Source organism: Lynx canadensis, chromosome D4 (genome assembly GCF_007474595.2).
Source record: "Lynx canadensis isolate LIC74 chromosome D4, mLynCan4.pri.v2, whole genome shotgun sequence".
Taxonomy (NCBI): Eukaryota; Metazoa; Chordata; class Mammalia; order Carnivora; family Felidae; genus Lynx; species Lynx canadensis.
The window spans coordinates 71,834,879-71,857,501 of record NC_044315.2 but is presented as its reverse complement, the minus strand read 5'-3'; the positions used below and the strand labels follow the sequence as shown (position 1 = coordinate 71,857,501).

General features: G+C 40.2%; 2 protein-coding genes across 2 annotated transcripts in view; one reads left to right on the top strand and one right to left on the bottom strand.

Moving 5' to 3' along the window:
• SHOC1 (shortage in chiasmata 1) overlaps nt 1–5,585 on the top strand; it is an 84,344-nt gene extending 78,759 nt beyond the window's left edge. The window contains exons 26-28 of the mRNA XM_030294203.1: nt 346–495; nt 1,366–2,326; nt 5,485–5,585. Of these exons, the coding sequence (XP_030150063.1) occupies nt 346–495; nt 1,366–2,326; nt 5,485–5,585 (1,212 nt within the window). The remainder of the gene's footprint in view (nt 1–345; nt 496–1,365; nt 2,327–5,484) is intronic.
• Nucleotides 5,586–13,162: 7,577 nt separating this feature from the next.
• GNG10 (G protein subunit gamma 10) lies at nt 13,163–19,626 on the bottom strand. The gene is made up of 3 exons (XM_030292961.1): nt 19,501–19,626; nt 15,148–15,279; nt 13,163–14,116 (listed from the first exon to the last, which is right to left on the bottom strand). The coding sequence occupies exons 1-2, from the start codon at nt 19,579–19,581 to the stop codon at nt 15,154–15,156; spliced, it is 207 nt and encodes a 68-aa protein (XP_030148821.1). The 5' UTR covers nt 19,582–19,626; the 3' UTR covers nt 13,163–14,116; nt 15,148–15,153.
• Between the last annotated feature and the right edge of the window lie 2,997 nt (nt 19,627–22,623).

Here is a 22,623-nt window from a genome sequence, read left to right as displayed (position 1 = left end):
AGAGAGGGAGACAGTGGATCCAAAGTGGGCTCCATGCACAAAGCAGGCATCATGCTGTCTCCATCAGCAGAGAGCCTGATGCTAGGCTCGAACTCATGAACCATGAGATCATGACCTGAGCTGAAGTCAGATGCTCAACCTACTGAGCCACCCAAGTGCCCCTGAGAGCATATGAACTCTAACTGACAAAGAAGTTTCTTTCCCTACTAGCCATATTTTTTCCCCAGCATCTCAAATTGAGTGGTAGGTGCAATGACAAAAATTTTAATCTTCTAGATTGAGCAGAATAAAATGGGTTATTTTCAAAGGACCAGTGGCTGATTTTTCCTTTAAACTCTTTTCTAGGAAGAAATGTACTTACTTGACTTTCCATGTATTAACCCATTGGTGGCTCAGCTCATGTTAAATAAAGGACCATCACTGCACTGGATATTATTAGCAACTCTTTGTCAGCTTCAGGAACTTTTACCTGAAGTTCCAGGAAAAGTCTTAAAGGTTAGTTATTTGAATTCCATATTCTTATATGAATGTATTTCCTTTCCATTTGAGTATTGATTTTTGCCATAAACATTTTCAAAATGGAGGTATCCAAGTTTAATTGTTTTGGACTTCACATGTTGACAAAGAAATTATGTACTTGAGGGGCACCTGGGTGGCCCAGTCAGTTAAGCCTCTGACTTAGGCTCAGGTCATAATCTTGTGGTTCACGAGTTTGAGCCCTTCATCTGTGCTGACAGCTCAGAGCCTGGCGCCTGCTTCAGATTCTGTGTCTCCCTCTCTCTCTGCCTCTCCCCCACTTGCACACACTCTCTCCTTCTCAAAAATAAATTTAAAAAACTTAAAAAAAATAATTTACTTGAACTAAATTTCTTAGAATTCTCATTGACTGTCAATCACATTATACATTTAAACCTATCTTATATAGATAATTCAGTACAGTCCATTTATCACACTTTAAATTATTTTGAAATGTTATTGTGCCCACTAATATGCAGTCACATACTCTATTCATATGTGTTTACATGATCTCTTCCAAACAATCCTGATGCCCTTCATTATAGTAGTAAAGAGAACTTTAACTTTAGCCTTATTGTAAAAACTCTAATTTTTTATCAAGCAAATGACATTCATGTATAATTTGTGTAACTAAAAATTCTATTACAAGTGATTAGAAAAGAAATACAAATCATAAGTTTTTCTTTTAATGGAGCCTAATTATGTTATGTTCTTATTACATGGATCACTGTAATACCCTACGTATTTATATTTTGCTTTCTTTCCATATAGATAAGTGCTGTTATTTATATTTACTTGACTGATGTGTATATTGTATTTGTATTACATTAATTTAAAAAAAATTTTTAGCATTTTTGTAGCATCACTTCCTTATTCAAGATTAGTTCTTCTTCCATAACAAAATCACCTCAAATTCCATCACCTCGGGAAAACGGGAATCAGGCTAGTACCATTACCTCCCAGAGTTCAGCTTCTGGCTCTTCAAACTCTGTCTTTCAAGAATATAATGAATACCAGAATTCAGACATAGGAGCCACAGTGCACAAAGACACAAACATCACTTCAAACTATAACTCTTCCCTTATGCAACTCAGAGAAATGCCATGCATTTTATCATCTGTGACTTCTGATAATCAGGCCAGCTACCGGAAAGACTCCAGTTGTAATCCTAATATAGTACATAATCCTTTCCTAATTAATATAGGATCAAGGAACATGGCTGGTAACTCCTTTCAAAACTGGAATGATTCAGAGTCAGATGTTTTTTCTTTGGATCTAACACAAATGAACTGTGAAAATATAATATCACCAATTGACACTCAGAAGAGAGTTGCCCCTAATTTTATAAATAATCAGAAAAAGGGAACACATGTTGCAAAAGGACCTATAAATAAAGAAGTATGTACCCCTAACTTTTCACTGGAAGGCTCTCAATCTCCTCTTCCCTGGAACTTCAAGAAAAATGTATGGGAACAACAGAATCACTCATTCAACTTAGAATATGGTGAAAAGCAGACTACATGTGACAAATGGTACTCTCAGAAAGATAATTTATTCACTAATCAGCAGAAATGTCTTTCGGATGAGGTAGAAAGCTTCCTTCATCAAAGTTCAAATGCTGGGACTAAAAAGACTTTCTGGAGAGAATTACCATCTGTCCCCAGTATGGATTTATTTTGCGCTTCTGATCCTAATGTAAATCAAAAAGAATTCAACAGTCTTTATTTCCACCAAAGAGCTGGGAAATGTTTAGGACAGAAAAGGCACTCTGAATCTTCATCTAACTCAGGAGACAAAAAATCATTACCAGGTAACACTATCTAAAGTTAATAAAACTACTGGCAGATGTAATTTTAAAAGATAGAACCATCTCTAAACTAAAAAAAGAATTTTTGTTTGTTTGAATTACTATACTTAAAAATCTTAACTAGGGGCACCTGGGTGGCTCAGTTGGTTGGGCGTCTGACTTTGGCTCGGGTCATGATCTTGCAGTTCGTGGGTTTGAGCCCCACATCGGGCTCTGTGCTGGCAGCTCGGAGCCTGAAGCCTGCTTCGGATTCTGTGTCTCCCCCCCCCCCTCTGCCCCTCCCCTGCTCATGCTCTGTCTCTCTGTCTCTCTCTCAAAAATGAATAAACTTAAAAAAAATTTTTTTTAAATCTTCACTAACTTTGGGGTCAAAAAGAAAATCAAAAGTCTAATTATAGACATCTAAGAAAATAAATGTAAACAAAATATGTCAAATTCTTGTAGCTTTAGATGAACTAAGCATTAAGGGCGCCTGGGTGGCTCAGCTCGTTAAGCGTCTGACTTCGGCTCAGGTCATGATCTCATGGTTTGTGAGTTCAAGCCCTGTGTGGCACTGTCACTACAGAGCCTGCATAGGTTTCTCTCTCTCTCCCTGTCTCTGCCCCTCCCCCAGTCACTCATTCTTTCAAAATAAATAAATAAATTTGAAAAAAAAAAGTTAAAATAAATTGCAGTGATGACTTGAGGCTGTCAATCCTGAGTGCAATCACTGATAGAAAATAATAAAAGAGTACCTCCCAACTTGTATAGTGGACCCTTGAACAACACAGGTTTGAACTGCATGGGTCCACTTACACATGGATTTTTTTGATAAATACAGTATGGTACTGTAAATGTAGTTTTTCTTCCTTTTGATTTTCTTAACATTTTCTTTTCTCTAGCTTATTTGATTTTAAGAATACAGTATATAATACATATAACTTACAAAATGTGTGTTAATGGACTATGTTATCAGTAAGGCTTCTGGTAAACAGTAGATTATTAGTAGTTAAGTTTTGGGGGAGTCAAAAGTTACAGATTTTGGGGGCACCTGGCTGGTTCAGTCAGTAGAGCATGTGACTCTTGATCTCACAGTCATGAGTTTGGGCCCCACGTCAGGTACAGAGATTACGTTTTTTAAAAAGTTACAGGGACTCCTGGGTGGTTGAGCATCAGTCAGTTGAGCATCTGACTCTTGATTTCAGCTCAGGTCATGATCCTAGGGTTGTAGAAGCGAGTATGGAGCCTGCTTAAGATTCTCTCTCTCTCCCTCTGCTCTGCCCCTCTCCCATGCTTATGCTCTCTCTCTCTCTCTCTGAAATAAATTTAAAAAATAAAGTATTTAAAAAGTTATGTATAGAATTTGGGGGGGGGGGTCTGGGAGCAGTCAGCCTCCCTAACACCCACATTGTTCAAGGGTCAACTGTATAAGCCTCAGGATTCGCAAAACTTGGATTTGGTCCTGTTTAATAGTCATAATTTGTTTTGTTCCTGATTTTAGTGAGAAGTATTATCTCCCAAATTTTGTAAGAACTTTTGTGAGGAACAGATGCTGAATTTTATCCAAACATTTTTGGCACCTAGTGGGGAAAATCACACATGTTTTCTCCATTGACCCATTAATGTCAATGATTATATTAACAGGTTTACTAATATTAAATAATAATTGTCATTCTGTGATAAACTTAATTGGCTTTTGAAGAGTGATTCTTTTAATATGCTGTTGAATATCGTTGCTAATATTTATTTTTTTCATTATCTACATTCAAAATGCAATTAACCTGTTGTGTTCTTTATTTGTGCTGTCACATTCTGACATGAACTTTATTCCAGCTTCATAAATGAACTGAATGAAAATTCCATTTTTTTTTCCATCCTGGACCAAATCAAGTATGTGAATTACTATATGTTCTTAAACATAGGGTATCCCAGTGTATAAGATAATCCTCCCATTTTCTCAGTGAGATCTTAGAAATTATTTCTAATAACTTTTTTTAATGTTTTAAATGTTTTAATGAGAGAGAGAGAGAGAGAGAGAGAAATAGCAGGGGAAGGGCAGAGAGAGAGGGAAACACAGAATCTGAAGCAGGCTCCAGGCTCTGAGCTGTCAGCACAGAGCCTGATGCTGGGCTTGAACTGGTGAACTGTGAGATCATGACCTCAACCTAAGCTGGATGCTTAACTGACTGAGGCACCCAGGCACCCCTCTAATAACTTTAATATTTAAACTTTTAGGGATATGGATGGAATAGTAAAATGTCTACCTACATTTTAATTCATTAACTTAGTTATAAATATATTTTCCAATCATATATTAAATAAATAATGGCTTAGAAATATTTTTTTCCACTTTCAAATTTCTTCCAAAAAATAATTTTATTCAAACAGGTCACATGAACCTTTGATACTAGTATCATTAACACTATGGAAACTTTTGACTTTTTACTGTGGTTTCCCATAGCACATCATTACCTTCCACTGTTTAAGATGCAACACTTTTAGAATTGATGTTAATGCAGCCCTAGACAATTTATCCAAAGCCATTGGCATAACCTCAAGATAATGTTCTATTTGTCTTATATTACAGATGTGTATTTGTGACCTCTATGATACAATTACCTACTACATTGCTTTTTAAATATGCTTATAATGGCATCCAAATCTTGTAATTATGAGATTATATCCCCAGGAATAATTACCAAAACAGTTTTAAATATTTTAGCCTACTTTTTTACTGATTTAATCAATCAGCCTCTGTAAGTATCCAAATCTAGGATATTTCAGGCTAATGTGTCATATTTAATACAGTCATAGAAGGTGAGTCCATACATGATCACCGCCTATCACATTATCAGACCTCAGGATAAATTCTACAACATTACAGATTTGAGTTAAAGAACAGGCTTAATGAGTGAAAACTTAAATTAAGGAGTCTTAAATCCAGGGAGATCTAATGATTTGTGCAAAGCATGAGTATACAATATGTATACATGGCACTAATCAGTATTGGGCCATTAGGTACAGGTGCAGTTATGCTAAAAATGTAATTTTTATAGTCATTTTATCTCAGTTTGGAAATTTTAACACTTTGTAGATAGATGAAGAGATAGGATGCACTTGAATAACTGGAAAAAATAGCTATGTCAGAAATAAAATGGTTTTCCTTTTTCTCCTTTTAACAGATCTCATGTGTTCACAACTACCACAATTCAAAAAACGGCGTCTAGTGTATGAAAAAGTCCCTGGTAGAGTTGATGGACAAACTCGTCTGAGGTTTTTTTGAAAGAAAGGACAGTGTTCTGTGCCACATTCCTTTGTTTTTGATGAAAATCCAGTAACAAAATGATAGATTTGCTCATTTATTAAAGAAAATTCTGTCGTTAGATGTTCTTGGTGTAATCCATATTAAAATTTCAAAATATATATTCTGCCCTATAGTTTACATCTTTGTAAGTAAAATATTCTAATTAGCATAATTGTCATAACATCCAAATATCTTCCAGATTCACCCGAACGTTGCAAAGCTTTTTTTTAGAGCAATAGTTACAACATATATTTTTAGAACAATAGCAATATATACATTTTAGTATATATATATATATATATATATATATATATATATATATAAAAGGGATATTTAGTTGTCTTCTGAAAGCCATGCTGCTTCCCACCTTTCTTCCAGCAAGCCTTTTTAATTTTTTTTAATTTTTTTTTTTATTATTATTTTTTTTTTAATTTTTTTTTTTCAACGTTTATTTATTTTTGGGACAGAGAGAGACAGAGCATGAACAGGGGAGGGGCAGAGAGAGAGGGAGACACAGAATCGGAAACAGACTCCAGGCTCCGAGCCATCAGCCCAGAACCTGACGCGGGGCTCGAACTCACGGACCGCGAGATCGTGACCTGGCTGAAGTCGGATGCTTAACCGACTGCGCCACCCAGGCGCCCCAATTTTTTTTTATTTTTTAATGTTCATTTATTTTTTTGAGATAGAGACAGAGTGTGAGCAGGGGAGGGGCAGAGAGAGGGAGACACAGAATCCGAAGCAGGCTCCAGGCTCTGAGCTGTTAGCACAGAGCCTGACGCGGGGCTCGAACCCACAAACCGTGAGATCATGACACCAGCTAAGCCACCCAGGCGCCCTTCTTCCAGCAAGCCTTTTTTAAATGAGCCTCCATCTCAGTCTGACCCTTTAAGTCAAGAAGTTAAGATCACCAGAGCTGACCCTACATCACCAAGAAAGGGCAAAGTTAATGTTAGAGAACTTCCTATTTAAAGTGTTACCTTCAGGGGCACCTGGATCGCTGGGTGGGTTAAGTGGCCAACTTCAGCTCAGGTCATGATCTCATGTGAGTTGGAGCCCCGAATTGTGCTCTCTGCTGTCATCACAGAGCCCACTTCAGATCCTCTGTCCCTCTTTCTCTCTGCTCCCTCCCTGCTCATGCTCACTCTCCTTCTCAAAAATAAACATTAAAACAAATTTTTTAAAAATAAATAAATGGTTGCCTTCATAAACAAAAATTTAAAACAAATTACTAAGAAAATATTTCCTACCTACATAATAAAAAAAAGATTTACATTCCTAATATTCAAAGAATCCTACAAATTAGGGGCGCCTGGGTGGCGCAGTCGGTTAAGCGTCCGACTTCAGCCAGGTCACGATCTCGCGGTCCGTGAGTTCGAGCCCCGCGTCAGGCTCTGGGCTGATGGCTCGGAGCCTGGAGCCTGTTTCCGATTCTGTGTCTCCCTCTCTCTCTGCCCCTCCCCCGTTCATGCTCTGTCTCTCTCTGTCCCAAAAAAAAGTTGAAAAAAAAAAAAAAGAATCCTACAAATTAATAGGAAAAAAGACAACCTAATAGAAGTGTGGGTAAAATATATGAATAGGTATTACACAGAAGAAACAAAAATAACCAATAAACATTTGAAACAATATGTAGCTTCATTACTGATTAGGCAAATGCAAAGGAAAACAGAACACCTATCAGATCGGCAAAATAATATTCAGTGTCAGCATATTGGAGAAAGAATATTTTCCTATATTGTTAGTACAGTATTTTTGGAATACAGTTTGTAAATATATACTTAAGTTTACTTATTTATTTTGAGAAGAGTGTGTGTGTGTGCACACAAGCCAGGGAGGGGCAGAGACAGAGGGATAGAGAATCCCAAGCAGGCTCAGCGCTGTCAGCACAGAGCCCTATGTGGAGCTCAGTTTCACAAACCGTGAGATCATGACCTGAGCTAAAATCAAGAGTGGGACACTTAACTGACTGAGCCACCGAGGTGTCCTTGTGTATTTTTTAATGGACAGTTGTAGCTTTCTAATTACTATGGTATTTATACTACATTGAATACTTTTTTAAAAGATGTAATAATTTTATTCTAAAATGTCAGAATTTCTAATAAAATTATATTCTTTGCAACTATTCAAAGTTACAATAAAACTTTTATATGTCATCTCTAAAAGAGATATAATGGGTTTTGACATTATTACAGGTGGTACACCAGCAAAAATGTTTGAAGACCATATGCATACTCTCGGTCCTGCCTTCTGAAACTCACCCTATTACTCCCAAAATTGACCTCTGTCTTTTTAGATCCAAGAGACACTCAATATCACCTTACTTGACCTCTCTTCCATATTTGATACTGTTAATCACGTCCTCATTTTTTTCCCTAATGTTTATTTATTTTTGAGAGAGAGAGAGAAACAGAACATGCACCAGAGAGGGGCAGAGAGAGAGGAAGACACAGAATCCGAGGCAGGTTCCGGGCTCCAAGCTGTCAGCAGAGTCCCATGCAGGGCTCTAACTCAGGAACTATGAAATCAGGACCTGAGCTGAAGTCGGCCGCTTAACTGATTGAGCCACCCAGGTGCCCCATCACGTCCTCATTTTTGAAACAGGCTTAACTTAACACCACCTCTTACTTTCCTCCTACTACTCTCCTCTTTGTTATACTTTTTTTGCTTTGGGTTTTTGCTTCGGTATGTAGGGAGTGGAGACTTTAAAGAAAAACTATTTCTGGAAATCTAATTGGAACTTCTGTTCTACTTTCTTAAAGTTTTGGAAGGATCGCTTCTAAGGTAAGGCTAAGGTTTCTCAGCTTGCAGATCTCCTTTATCCTACTTTTAATCAGCTTCCAAAGGAGAGGAATTTCTTCATAGGCCATAGACTGTGGCAAACCTTGAGGTTAGGCTATCAACACCTACTTCCCTGCTTCCCTACCAAATGGAGTGGAAGTATGAGTCTTCCTGTGGGCATTTCTCAATGGCGCTTGCTGTTTAAGGACATATTCTGCCTGGGCCTTGGAACAGCCTCTGTCAGAGTTATTGGGAAGGAAGTTTTGTGTTAGGAGTCAGGGAACAGTGATAAAGTGAGTTCTCCATCAGAGCAGTCCCTGGGAGCCACTGTCACATAACAGGTTGGGCTGATCCATGGAAGCCTGAAGGGTCTTCTTAGGCCCTTGTTAGGGGACCAAAAGTGTCAGTCCAGCCTCCCAAATACCCTGTTACATGGAATTGTTTGGAACAGCCCCACTTTCTCAGGTTGGCTCTTGCAATGGAAACTTCGATTTTTTTCTCTGAGAGCATTTCCCAGTGAGGTTTTTCATGTTCTAAAGAGACTTACTTGCTCTTAGATCCATTGCTGGTGATAGTGCTGCTCACTTTTGAGGGCTTTTGAACCACCTTACTTCAGGTTTCTAGGTCCAGCCCTAACTGTATAGGCCTCACCAGAATATCAGCTGTCCCTTCCAACTGTGTATGGACATAGATACTCCTTCCCTTGCCACTGAGACTCAGGGTACAAATGGAAGTCAACACCAGGGTGATACATGCCTTGCCTCTCACAGTCATAGCTTGATTATCCTCCCCAAATAATAAGCCAGCCCTCAAACAAGGGATACAACAATTTCAATAAATAGAGCAGCCTCGGTTGGTGAGCTGGGGTGGGGTGGGAGGTAGTGCAAACGAGCAATCCAAAATGAAGACTGAAAAAGTACATGTTTTTCTGATTTTTGCTTTTTTATTCAGTTTCTTATGATTTTATCATACAAGATTTTTAAACTTAATACTTAAATTGAATTGCTTGTTTATTTAAGTTCATTATTTAAATTTTATATAGTCAAGTGTACACACTTTCCCCCCTCCTGGGTTTCCTGCCTTGCTTAGGAAGACCTCTTTTACCCTAGTTATATAACTATTCCCCTAATTTTTCTTCTAATGTTTTTGTATTATCCTTCTTTAACCTATGTGGGTTTTTTTTTTTTACATAATACAGGCCAATTTTATTTCCTTCCAAATGGACAGCCAGTAATGCCAGCACCATTTAAGTAAATGATACTTTCCTACTGAATAGACAAAAAATCTATTACTAAGCTGTTGCCTATTCCTATCCCACAATATTATTTTCTTTTTAATTTTTTAAAAATCATAGTTTTGATTCAGCATCTTGAAGTAAGTTTTAATACCCATTAAGGCATGTTTCACCCTCCCATGTTTTATACATACATACAAACATACAGAGTTTTAAAAACTATTCTTGGACACTTCATTTTCCGTATGAACCTTCTGATATTTTAACTAATTTCCCTTTAAAAAATAGGAATTCCATTAATTTTATATATGAGTTTTAGTAAGATTGCATTTTAATGGAATTGTTTTAATATCCCCAAATTTTAGACCCTGTTAATAAAACGTTTTATTAATCTTGCACTTTGTTAAGTGTATTCTTAAGTATTTTTATAGTTTTGTCCTTAAAGTCAAAATGGGATATAATGCCCATTTCCAACTAGCTATTGTCAGTGTAGAAAATGCTTTTAATTCTTCTACATAAACTTTGTATGCAGCCAGCCCCTCACACTCTATCACAAATTCAAGTATTTATTTTCCTATATCCTCATCAGTTTTCAAAATGTACAATTGTATATAATCCATAAATAGATATTTCTTCTCAAATGTTTACCCCATTTCATTTTTTCATCTCACTGCATTAGGTAAGACCTCTAAAGCAATGCTGAACAATAGTAGTGATAGAACGTATCCTTGTCTTGGGTGCCTGGGTGGCTCAGTTGGTTAAACGTCTGACTCTTGATTTCAGCTCAGGTCATGATTTCACTGTTTGTGAGATCACGCCCCATGTTGAGCTCTGCACTGACAGCACAGAGCCTGCTTGGCATTTTCTCTCTCCCTCTCTCTCTGCCCCTCCCCTGCTCTCAAAATAAATAAACGTTTAAAAAAAAAAGTATCCTTGTTTTGTTCTTAACATGCTGCTGAATGCTTCCACATTTCAACATGTAGTATGAAATTTGCCACTGCTGCTGATAAAATCTTTATCATCTTTCTTCTTCTTCCTATTTCACTATGCCACGTAGTTCTTATCCAGAACAGCTACTGAATTTTGTCAAATGACTTGTTGGCATTGATGCTCTTCTTTAAACCACTTATGTAATGAATTATAATGACAGATTTCCATATATTGAACTAGCTTTGTCAGATTGTATCTTCTCTTGAATTTGATTTGCTAATATTTAGGACAAAGCTATATTCCTAAGTGAGACATCTATGGTTTCTTGTACTGTCTTATCAAGTTCTTGCTAAAGGAGAAACTGGAACCAAGAAAATATATATGTATATGTGTGTGTGTGTGTGTGTGTGTGTGTATTACATATCAACGGCTGTACATAATAATGTGTACAACTTAATGAGTTTGGGGGTAAGTGTACATTTCTGAAACCATTATCACAATCTATGCCATAAACTTACCCATCACCTCCAAAAGTTTCCTTCCACCCTCTTTTTATTTTTTAATTTTCTTTATTTTATTTATTATTTTTATTTGTTACTTTTACTTTTTGTGGTAAAAACACCTATCATAAGATCTACCCTCTAGGGGAGCCTGGGTGGCCCAGGTGGTTGAGCATCTGACTCTTGATTTCAGCTCAGGTCATGGTCCCAGGATCCTGGGATCAAGCCCAGCGCTGGGCTCCACACAGAGCATGGGGCCTGCTTGAGATTCTCTTTCTCTCTCTTTCAATCTCTCTCTCCCTCTGCCCCTCTCCACCACTCATGCTCTTGCTCTCTTTCTAAAAAATTAAAAAATTTTTTCTTTAAAGATCTTAGTAAATTTTAAGTATATAATGCAGTATTTTTTATTAAAAAATTTTTTAATGTTCATATTTTGAGAGAGAGAGAGAGAGTGTGTGTAAGCAGGGGAGGGGCAGAGAGAGAAGGTCACACAGAATCCAGAACAGGCTTCAGGCTCTAAGCTATCAGCACAGAGCCTGATGCCGGGCTGGAACCCACAAATCATGAAATCATGACCAGAGCTAAAGTCACTCTTAAGTGACTGAGCCACCCAGGTGCCCCTATAATGCAATACAGTTAACTATTGGCACTGTGCTGTACAGTAATCTCTAGGACTGACTTATCTTGTATAACTGAAAGTTTGTTTTTTAATGGAGATTTTTTATTTATATTTATGTATTTATGAAATTTATTGTCAAATTGGTTTCCATACAACACCCAGTGCTCCTCCCAACAGGTGCCCTCCTTAATGCCCATCACCCACTTTCCCCTCCCTCCCACCCCCTATCAACCCTCAGTTTATTCTCAGTTTTTAAGAGTCTCTTATGGTTTGCCTCCTTCCCTCTCTGTAACTTTTTTTCCCCCTCCCCCTCCCCCATGGTCTTCTGTTAAGTTTCTCAGGATCCACGTAAGAGTGAAAACATATGGTATCTGTCTTTCTCTGTATGGCTTATTTCACTTAGCATAACACTCTCCAGTTCCATCCACGTTGCTACAAAGGGCCATATCTCATTCTTTCTCATTGCCAAGTAGTATTCCATTGTATATATAAACCACACTTCTTTAGCCATTCATCAGTTGATGGACATGTAGGCTCTTTCCATAATTTGGCTATTGTTGAAAGTGCTGCTATAAACATTGGGGTACAAGTGCCCCTATGCATCAGCACTCCTGTATCCCTTGGGTAAATTCCTAGCAGTGCCATTGCTGGGTCATAGGGTAGATCTATTTTTAATTTTTTGAGGAACCTCCACACTGTTTTCCAGAGCAGCTGCACTAGTTTGCATTCCTACCAACAGTGCAAGAGGGTTCCCGTTTCTAATGGGAGATTTTTTAAATGCTTGTTGTTAAGACAAAGAATGGAACATGTTTAAATGTTGACAGAAAGGATCCAATAGAGGAGTTAAAGATAAAAGAGAAAGGATAATTGACAGTGTAATGTCAGAGAACGTGAAACAGATCGAGAATAAATAGGATTAGAAGAGGGACACCTGAATTTTGATCAAATAGAAGAGACTCAGATCACTTAGATTTCGAAGTTTAGTGGCCGAAGTTAAGGGAGTTTCCATATGATGGCTTCTATTTTTTCTATAGTAACACTAATTATGCTAAAAGATATTTTCATTTATTTATTTATGGATTTATACATAACTATTTCAAAGTGCAGGGGTGCCTGGGTGGCTCAGTCAGTTAAGTGTCTGACTCTCGATTTCAGCTGAGGTCATGGTCTCCCGGTCCTGAGATTGAGCCCTACATCAGGCTCCATGTTATAGGCTGAGCATGAAGCCTGCTGGAAATTCTCTTTCCCTCTCCTCTGCTTGTGCTCTCTCCAAAAAAAAAAAAAAAAAAAAAAATTAAATCTAAGTGTAAATGTTGCCAGAAATTGAGATTTCTCAGCAAGTTATACATACATCTTTTTTTTTAAACAAAGTTCTACAAGGACTTATAAACAAAAATTTCACTTCCCGCTTCCAGCACTCAATTTCACAAGGCAACAAAAGTCCATGAAGCCTTAAAACAAACAAAATCAGACACAAAATGTTGCTGCCATAGAAAACGATGAATTAAGCAAAAAATTTTATTTCCAAGCTCATCAAAGATAATTACAAACACAAATCAAGTATCCTTTTAAAAGTGTCCCAAATTAAATCAAAGGCACATCATCAAAGTAAAACCTACTTGTGACAGTAAGAATTCATTTAGGCTGTAATATTTTCACATTATTTTGTTTTTAATCATTTGCAATGTTCTGAAGATCACATTTAAACATTTTTTTTAAAGACCTAATGTATTTTTGTTTTGTTTTTTTAAATACAACCACAACTATAAAATAGAGGAACTTAAGAAGACAAAGACCAAATCTGGTTCATACACAGGATGGGGCAATCTCATACACAACACAACATGAATCTTTCCAAACAAGTTTGCTAAGAAATAGCTCCCATGTTTAGTGTTACAAATAAAACAATCTTCTCATTTAGGAAAATCAAGACATCATTTGATTGATAAAGCCTATTCTTCCCCCAGTTTTATACTTGCTTGTCTTTATTTAGAAACTGTAAATTCACAAGAAAAGAACAAGTTTTGTGGTATAAAAAATCTTAGGAACAACAAATTACAAATATTCGTTTTTTTAACAAACAAAAATGTTTTCCTTCCCAAAATGTAAACATCTAGTAAATAAAACAAACATAATTTCCAGGTATAGAAACACCAGTAATTCGCTTATTAAAGAGGTGTATTTGGTGGTAACATTTTTGTTTGTCTTAAATATAAAAGAACTTTACCAAAAGAATCAGGCCATTATTAAAGTCTACTCTTTCACCCAGTTTCCTTATCTGAGTAGAAATTCATCAATTTCTATAAAATTTTGGCTATAGGACCAGGCCATAGGAAAGGTATGAAATATCTAAAAGTCATTTGGCTGGAGAAAAGTGTTTTCTTGAGACTTGGAGGCAGTTATTCATCACTTTGCGCTTAAAAGCATTCCTCAGTGAACTTCTTCCCTACTGGAAACAGAATTGGGTAGGTTTTCACTTTAGTAAGATTTATACATAAAATTAACTAGTCATCATTTCAGGTCACTTTAGTGTTCTCAAAGTACAAAGTAACAATATAAAAAACATCCAAGCCACACCATTGAATGAGTAACATCCATTAAAGTGCTTTATAAAAAGGAAAATGCTATGCCAGCATAAGACTATTATTTTAATACCATAAATGTGAACATTTTCCATCAAGAGGTACAATAGTATCCGATAGTATGATTACTTCCTTCTTGTTATTATGAATAATTTCCTTTTGCAAATATATGAAAAAAGACCTAAGATGATTACTCACTGTATGAAAACCCTCAGAACACATAATTTGAAATGTGTTGGCCCCAAAAGACTCTAGTAATCTATACCTTGACCTCTTCCAAAAAAAGGAAAAAAAACAAGTGAAAATGTGAATGAAACCCCATACAACACATTAGAACCTATGAAATTTCTAATATGCCACCAAAGAGAGGTGTTTTCATTTCAGTAATCAATTTTTAAAGTTCTTTTAACTCTACCCACACTTTTCCCTAATAGCTACATTTCTTCTTCCATTAAAACAGATCTATTGTGAAAGCCTCCAGGAAAGAAATCACAGCTGGCGGTAGGAACAAGACTCCACTGCGGAGTCCTTAGTCCCCAGAGCAGCAAGTCAGCTGATAGCACCGAGCAGCAAATCACAACTCTGGGATGGTGTCAGGACAGAGATGGTGGGATTAAGGTCATGAAATTACTATCAGCCAACTCGGTTAAAGAGCTCAAGTACAGAAGGATATTAACATCTCAGGAGTTAGTACCAAAGAGGATTGAGACTCTCTTAATGAGATGTATTCCACAGGCAGCCACCTAGACTCATCTTCAGGGAAAGTTGTGCATTTTGCTATTCTTACTTTAATTCCCCCAACAATAGTAGATATTGAAAACTCTGTTGCCCAAGCCCTTGGGGAGCCCTGGGATAATGCCACAGCCCCTAGACAGCATGGTGGTGTATCATTACTCACCAGCCTTTAGAATAATGCACAGGATCTGGGCTCCCGGAAGGGGTTGCTTCCAGCTGGAACACCTACCAGCAGGGCGTCCTTGCAGGCATTCTGCATGCAGTACTGTTGAAGCTCTGCAGCTGCCTGCGAGACCTGAAACAAAGGGACCACAGCTTGACATGCTGCTCATAGCCAGAGCCATCTGACAGCCATTTGATCGTCTGAGAAATGATCCCACAACTTGATAAAGGCCACACATCCTGTGATCTCCACAAGTCTCTTTTTTGATGAAAGTTCTAATACCTGAACTCGAAAGGGAAATGTTACCATTTCTATGATTTAGGGTTGCTTCTTCAATAAAGATAAAGCTGCATCTTTGATCCATTTACAATCCTAGTTTTGAGACTGAGTTTGAGTTTTGGTAAAGAAAATAGCTCATTCTAGCACATCTGTTACAAATTTTCACTTATATAAAAAAGCATGCATTGATATATTCAGGTTTGCCATGTGAGCAAACTGTTTAATGTTTACAAGGCTGGCACCTTATCCAGTCTGCCCAAAACAAGTGACAAGTTTTCTCCACCATGCTTTTGAAGCAGGATAGCTTATTGGTTATGAGCACAGCCTCTGGAACCAGACTGCCTGGACTCAAATTCAGCTCCATCACTACCTGTAGGATCTTGGGCAAATTAACTTAATTTCTCAGTTTTTGTTTTCTCATCTGTGAAATGTATTTTGTAACAGTACCTGACTCAGTGAGTTGAGACAATTAAATGAGCTAAATGCATGTAAAACACTTAGAATAGTGCTGACACACAGTCAGCAATACATTGTGGTAGACTGCAAGACCAGTCACAATATTTTGCAGTTCCTCTCACCAAAAGGTAGAGTCTGTACCCAACCCTTGAATCTGGGCTGGCCTTGTGACTTGCTTTGACCAGGAAAATGTGGCAGAAATAATGGGCAAGTTCCAAGCCTAGGCTTCAAGAGCCTTTCCAACTACTCTTGCTGTGGTTTGAACTCTAAGACCACCATCCAATGAGCCCAGGCTAGCCTACTGGAGATCGTGTGGAGAATCAGTGAGCCAGCTCCCACCACCTGCCTACCAACCTCCAGACATGTAAGTGAAACCATCCTGGATCATCCAGCTACCAACCAACCCTCCATTTGATTGCAGATCCATGGAAGAGCCCAGCAAAGAGCAAGCAGCAGAACCGTACAGCTGAACCCAGCTCAAACTGTAGACCTAAGAATTGTGAGTTAATAAATGTCGCTTTAAATCACTAAGTTTTAGAGAAGTTTATTAGCTTGCTTTTCCCTCAAAAGAAGTTCTGACATTTTCATGTTAATTATAATTGGAATTAATGGTTATAAAATAAGTTATTTATTCAAAAGGAATTTAGAACCAATTATGCTCATGCTTACTAACTCTATATCAGAGGGAACAGATGAACTCCACACATGATGGGTAGGAGGAGACTACCTTCCTGGATCCCTGGAGAAATGGGACTAACTGGACCCCATCCTACAGAACATGGTCAAAAAGTTGAGGGGATATGCAGAGAAAAATAAGAGAAAATTAAAGGGTGCAGCATTTCTCTAGCACTTTTATAGAAGAGACTCTGGAGGGGGTGGAATACAAGCCCAAACACTTAGAAGTTGTCACTGCCATTGGAGGTGGGATACCCAAAGTATATGACTTTCCTTCATTTGACTCCATGCTTACACAGCAACTTCTGAGAGAATTCTCCAAAACAGAGAAGGGGTCCTTGGAAGGATATGGAACATTCCAATCACTGGGAAGGGATGCCTTCCATTATATGCTAGAAAATTGATGTCCTGGTTTATTTACCAGTTAGCAAGTCTGCTCAAGAGAAGACATCTCTGGGTGTGCTGAGGGCATCCATTCATCACTGAGCCCTGAAATGAGGCAAACTAGACCTGGAATGTTGTGACTCCCAAAGGTGCTGCCTGAAAGAAGCCCACCAAACACCTGAAACCATACTACCGTGAGAACACCCCACAAATAAGCTTATTATCTGTGTGACCTTGAGCAACTGACTTGAATTCTCTCAGTCTGTTTCATCACCTATAATTATTTTTTAAATGTAGAAAGTATCTTCCCTGTCTAGTCCACAGGGTAGGCAGGCATCTGGCTCACAGGTCTCCTTTCCATCTCAGAGGCCAACATCATCTTGAACATTTTTCGACAATCCTAGTTTCAGTTCCCTGACCTCCTTTCCTCAAACAACCTTCTCCCCAATGCCAAGTTACAGCTAAACCTGTAACTGCTCCACATCTGAAATTTTACACTTCAACATCCTACTTTCTGATCACAATCTCTCCTACCCATCCAGAGTGCCGCTTCCTTTCTTCTTACTATTCAAAGGGTTTTACATGCATTTAGCTCATTTAATTGTCTCATCAACTCGCTGAGTCAGGTATTATTACAAAAATACATTTCACAGATGAGAAAACAAAGACTGAGAAATTAAGTTAACTTGCCCAAGATCCTACAGGTAGTGATGGGGCTGAATCTGAGTCCAGGCAGTCTTTGACCTCAGGGAGAACACCTCCTCCCCTTTTGCCCTCCCCATCACCAGCAGGCTGACTCAGTTTCTTCTCTAACCAGCCTAGGTTCAGCCTCTTCCTGGCTAACCCCTCAAACTCCTTGCCCTACATCCCCACCTCCATCTTTCCAGCATACTTCCCCTGATAACCCACTACTTGGATCAACTACTATTCACCTTGAGTACTCCGAATCCCCAAGCAGGACAATCAGTCTCCAATCTCAAAGTACCTGGGTCTTTAGAGTCATAAGGTGTCTACGGATGTGCCTGGTTGGGGATCCTCTTCCATTCCCAGCAGCACTTTCCCCACCCTCACTCTTGTGATTCCATTAGCTCCCTCCCCTCTGCCCTGGAGGTAAACTTCACAGAGAAAATCGTCATCCTACAAGTCCTTAAGTCTGTATGTCTAGAAACATCTATCTTCATACATGTCCGGATTTCCTTTCTTCCCATCTCAGAAGGTGTGCCTCCAATCCCATACCCCTACAGAGTGTCTCCTCTACCTCCAATTCTCCTTCTCTGTTTGTTCCTCCTCAACCTAAAAATTGTTTGTTCCCTTCCCTCAGCCTCGAAATAAGGCTTTTCATTTTCTAAATTAAAAAAATAAAAGTTGTTTCCTCTTTAAAACCAGATTTCTTTTTTTTAAAAAGTCTGTCTACCCTATTACAATATAGATTCTGCTTCTACTACCTATGTTATTAAAACCTCTTCTGTGGTCCGTAATTCTTTACCTGTTTTATAATCTTCACTTATGGTCTGAAATTATTTTACTTGTTGGTTAATGTGTTTATTGATGATCTTTGCCACAATTATCAGCATATTCTCAGCACCTAATACAGTGCCAAATACAGACAAAAGGCACCATGGAAGTACTTGGAATATCACAGCAGGGTGTATTCATACATACGTACATACATTCTACATATGAACATAGGCTGAATACGTGTTCACGCATACGAACATACATACCCTCGTTGCTCAACACAATTACACAACAGATGCTTTCCAATCAACTGACTAAACACTGGCCACAGTGACTAAGATCCCAATTTTTGAAAATCCCTCTTTCCTCACTTCCCCTTTGTTCTCTCTCAGTCACATTTTGGCTGGTCCTGGGCTCCACACTCTGATTTCTTCGTTAATACACTGTTTTCACCCCCATACATTCTAATGACCTCTTTCAGCCTCTTGTTCTCTGAGCTTTGAGCTTCAAGCCCATGCGGCCCAACACATGGAAATCTCCGCAGAGTCCACAAGTCCAACACTGAACTCCATATTCCCCGATCCCGCTCTCCCTCCTGTCTGCCGCGGTGCAGGGCCGGGCCCTACACCCTTTCACCACGCCGAAAACCTGAGCCCCGTCTTCCCGCTCTCGCTCTCGTCCCATCAACCCATCAGCGAGGCCGGTCCTCGTCGCCCCGCAGGCCGGCACCAGCCCAGCCAGGCGAGCCGCGCGGCGCGGGCATCCCGGGTCTGCGCGCGTGCGCCCCGCGCCGCACCGCCTCCCACACCCCGAGTCACCGTCTGCGCCGCCAACAGGGAGACGCCCCCAGGGCACTCGACCCCGAGGGCGCGCCCGTCTCCCCCGACCCACCAGGCCCGGCCTCCTCCCTCGGGCCCGCGTCCCCGCCGAGCCGCGGCATCTAGCCGGGGCCGGGCGGCCGTCCTCACGGCCGCCATCGCGACCGAGCCGCGGCGAGAGGCAACCGGCCTCTTCTCTCACGGCTCCCGGGCGGCGGCGGCCGCCGCAGGGAGGGAGGGAGGTCCCCGCGCCCTGACCAAGGGGCGCCGCCGCCCGCCTCACCTTGATTCTCTCCACGCCAGCCTCCAGCTTGAGCTGCTCCACCAGGCGCTGCAGGGCGTTCACGCTGGCCCCGGAAGACATGGCGGCGGCGCTGGGCTCCGAGGGCAGGCGAGCCGGGCTGCGGGAGCCGCCAGGCCCCTAGCGCGAGCACCGCCCCGGGGCGGGGAAGCCGCTGCGCCCGCCCCACCGCCCGCTGCCCCGCCTCTCCCGGCGGTCGCCCCCCCGCTCGACTGGAGCTGCAGGTAAGCGGCAGTGTGGAGTTCCCGAATCACCTGACACTTAACTCTCTCTGCTCTCTAAACATGCAGAGTACCCGCTCTGAGCCTGGAAGCAGAGCCGCTCTGCGGGCGCACGCGGGGCTTCTGGAGGAGCGAGCGCGACCTGAATGGGGGGTGGCAGGGCGGTGGGGACCGGGAACGCGGAGACGCACCCCTGAGAAACCGGAGCCGTGACTCCGTGTGGCTGCAGCTAAGGTGGCAGAGGAATTGAAGTAAGCTCATGAAGGCTCCCATGCCACGCTGAGATATTAGCTGGGAGAGACCAAGGACGGTTGGTAGGAGCCCCATGAAGCGGTAACAGGTTTGGAAATCACCTGGTACCGTTTCACGGGAATCCCGCCAGTTGACTGGATAGGAAGTAAGGTCAGCAGGGCAAAAATCCCAGGCCCTGACATCTTTGCGGAACGTGTGGAAGAAAATTAAATTCTGCCCCACCCCACCCCCACCCCCGTCCCGTCTCACCATTTAGTTATAACCATTGTTTCTGTTGTGCTGCATTCTTTTTATTTTTTTCATTGTGTACCTGGGTTTGTTTTACAAAACTGGCATCATTCCTATGTGTAAAATATATGTTTTGTGTTAATCTTTTCACTTATTGTATCATGAATACTGCCTTTATTATTATTATACATCATTGTACGGTGGTAGATCTGTGAGCAACACGGGTTTGAACTGTGCGGTTGCACTTATTCGTGAATTGTTTTCAGTGCAGTACTGAAAAATATTTTCTCTTCCTTATGATTTCCTTAATGTTTTATTTAGCTTTGTTGGAAGAATGCAGTATATATTACATACAGCATACAAAATACGTGTTAATCAACTTTGTGTTATTGATAAGGCTACCAGTCAACAGGCTATTAGTAGTTAAGTTTGGGGGGAGTCAAAAGTTATATGTGGATTTTTGACCGCATGGGATCAGTGCCCCTACCTGCCCGCCTTTGATACAGTTGTTCAAAGGAACTGTATTTGTCAGAACCCACGTAAACTGAGTAATGCAAAAACATAATATATTGGCTTGTGTACCTGAAGAGCCCAGGCACTTTAAAGTAGTGGATTTAATTGCCCAAATAGTAGCTTTGGGACTCTCTCTCTTGGCTCTGCTGTTTCTGAGTGTTGGCCTCATTTTCTTCAATGGTAAATAGACTCTATAAGAGGTGCTGTGAAGAAAGGTTCTGTGTTTTTATTGTCCCAGCCTAGCAGACTCAGGAGCAAGAGCGCCTCTTTTCTCATTGTTCCAACAAAAACCCCATACTGGATCTCATCAACCTTATGCAGTCATGTGCCCACCCTGAACCAGTTATTATTTGAAAGCAAGCATTGTGTAGTCAGAATGCTCAGATTAGCTGTGCCTGGCCAGGAGGAGGAGGAGAGATGCACCACCCGACTTCCCCATTTAGGACTGAGCCACTCATTCCCCCAGCCGCTGGGAGTAGCCACAGCTGATGCCTCAGCTAAGTCCCTCTCTGGGAACTGCCCTTAGCTGAGAACCATCCCTCCCAGTGTCAGCTCTCATCCACATTGACATGGGATGTATAAAACCCGAACCCCAACCCCATTGCCTCAAGTTGGAACAACACTGAAAGATGATCCACAGCTCCTTGCTGGGATCATCTGAGGCCTTTATGGCAACTACTTCACAGTTCAATTCCTCCCTTTGCCCAATCCCCACTCCCAGACTTTCCCACAGGTGTTGATTTTCACACTCCCCAGTAAACTTTCTGCATGAATATCTCCATCTTAGAGTCTATTTCTCTGAAAAACCCAAGCTAAGATACCCAGACTACATGAACTGAGAGGGGTAGAGGAAGAGTGGTTGCTCAAAGAAAGAACAGGGTGCTGATACCAGAAGGGGGCCAGGAACAGTGAGAAAAGATATACCCTACATCCATTATTTTTAATGAGTGCATGGTGTTCCATTGTACAACTGGATCATAATTTACCTACTGCCCTATTAACACTATGATGACCACCTTAAACATACAGCTTTGTGCATGTTTATTTTTTTTGGTTGCGTTCCTAAAAGTGAAATTGGTGGATTAAGAATATAAACAGTTTCTTAAACTTTTCGCTCCTGTATCCTCCAGAAAGTGGTAGTATGTGCTATTGCCACCAGAAGACTGCTTATTTCTCTGCACAGGCGCAATTCTACATTGTGGTTCTTTATCTTTATCAACCTAATAGATTGGTATGGCATCTCAAATCTTTTAAATATCTTGAGTGTTGAGTCTGAACATTTCTTTGTGTGTGTGTGAACTATGTGTTTAGTTTTTCGGGTGTTAAAGTTTTTCTTATGATGAGCAGATCTGCAAATTTTGAAGCCCTCTCTAGTGACAAGTTCCCTCACCACAAAGAACTTAAAATACATGCTAGTCAAAAGATGAAAATACATGTTAAAAACATTACTAGATTGGTGAGCAATACAGAATAGAATGGTCATGGGCCAAAAAGATGTGGCAAAGAACTCAGAGCAAAGGTATAGACCGGAAGGATTAGAGAAAACTCCTCATAAATGGCAGGACCTAGACTTTGAAAATACGTGTCCTGCACAGGGCACAGGGGAAGGGGAAAGCATTTCAACAATGGGAGAGCAGGCCATGTACACATGGGATGAATGAATGAACGAATGAATGAAGGCTCTAGGCGGTAATAGAAGATACACAGCTGTTAAGATTCAAAGTCACAGAAAACCTCAAAAGAAACAAAAGTTTGTGGCAGTGGGATACCACAGGGTAATAACACATTTTAGAAGTATTAATCCAGGATGAGGATACAAAATGAACTGAAGTTGAGGAAACAAAATGACTTCAGTAATGGCTTTTTGTTTTGTCTTTTTGGTGGAGAAAGT

What these genes read in the sequence shown, in the direction of transcription:
- GNG10 (XM_030292961.1), bottom strand. Translation starts at nt 19,581, where the DNA reads ATGTCTTCCGGGGCCAGCGTGAACGCCCTGCAGCGCCTGGTGGAGCAG. An exon ending in CTGGCGTGGAGAGAATCAAG is followed by an intron (nt 15,280 to 19,500) that starts GTGAGGCGGGCG and finishes CCTTTGTTTCAG; the next exon opens with GTCTCGCAGGCAGCTGCAGA.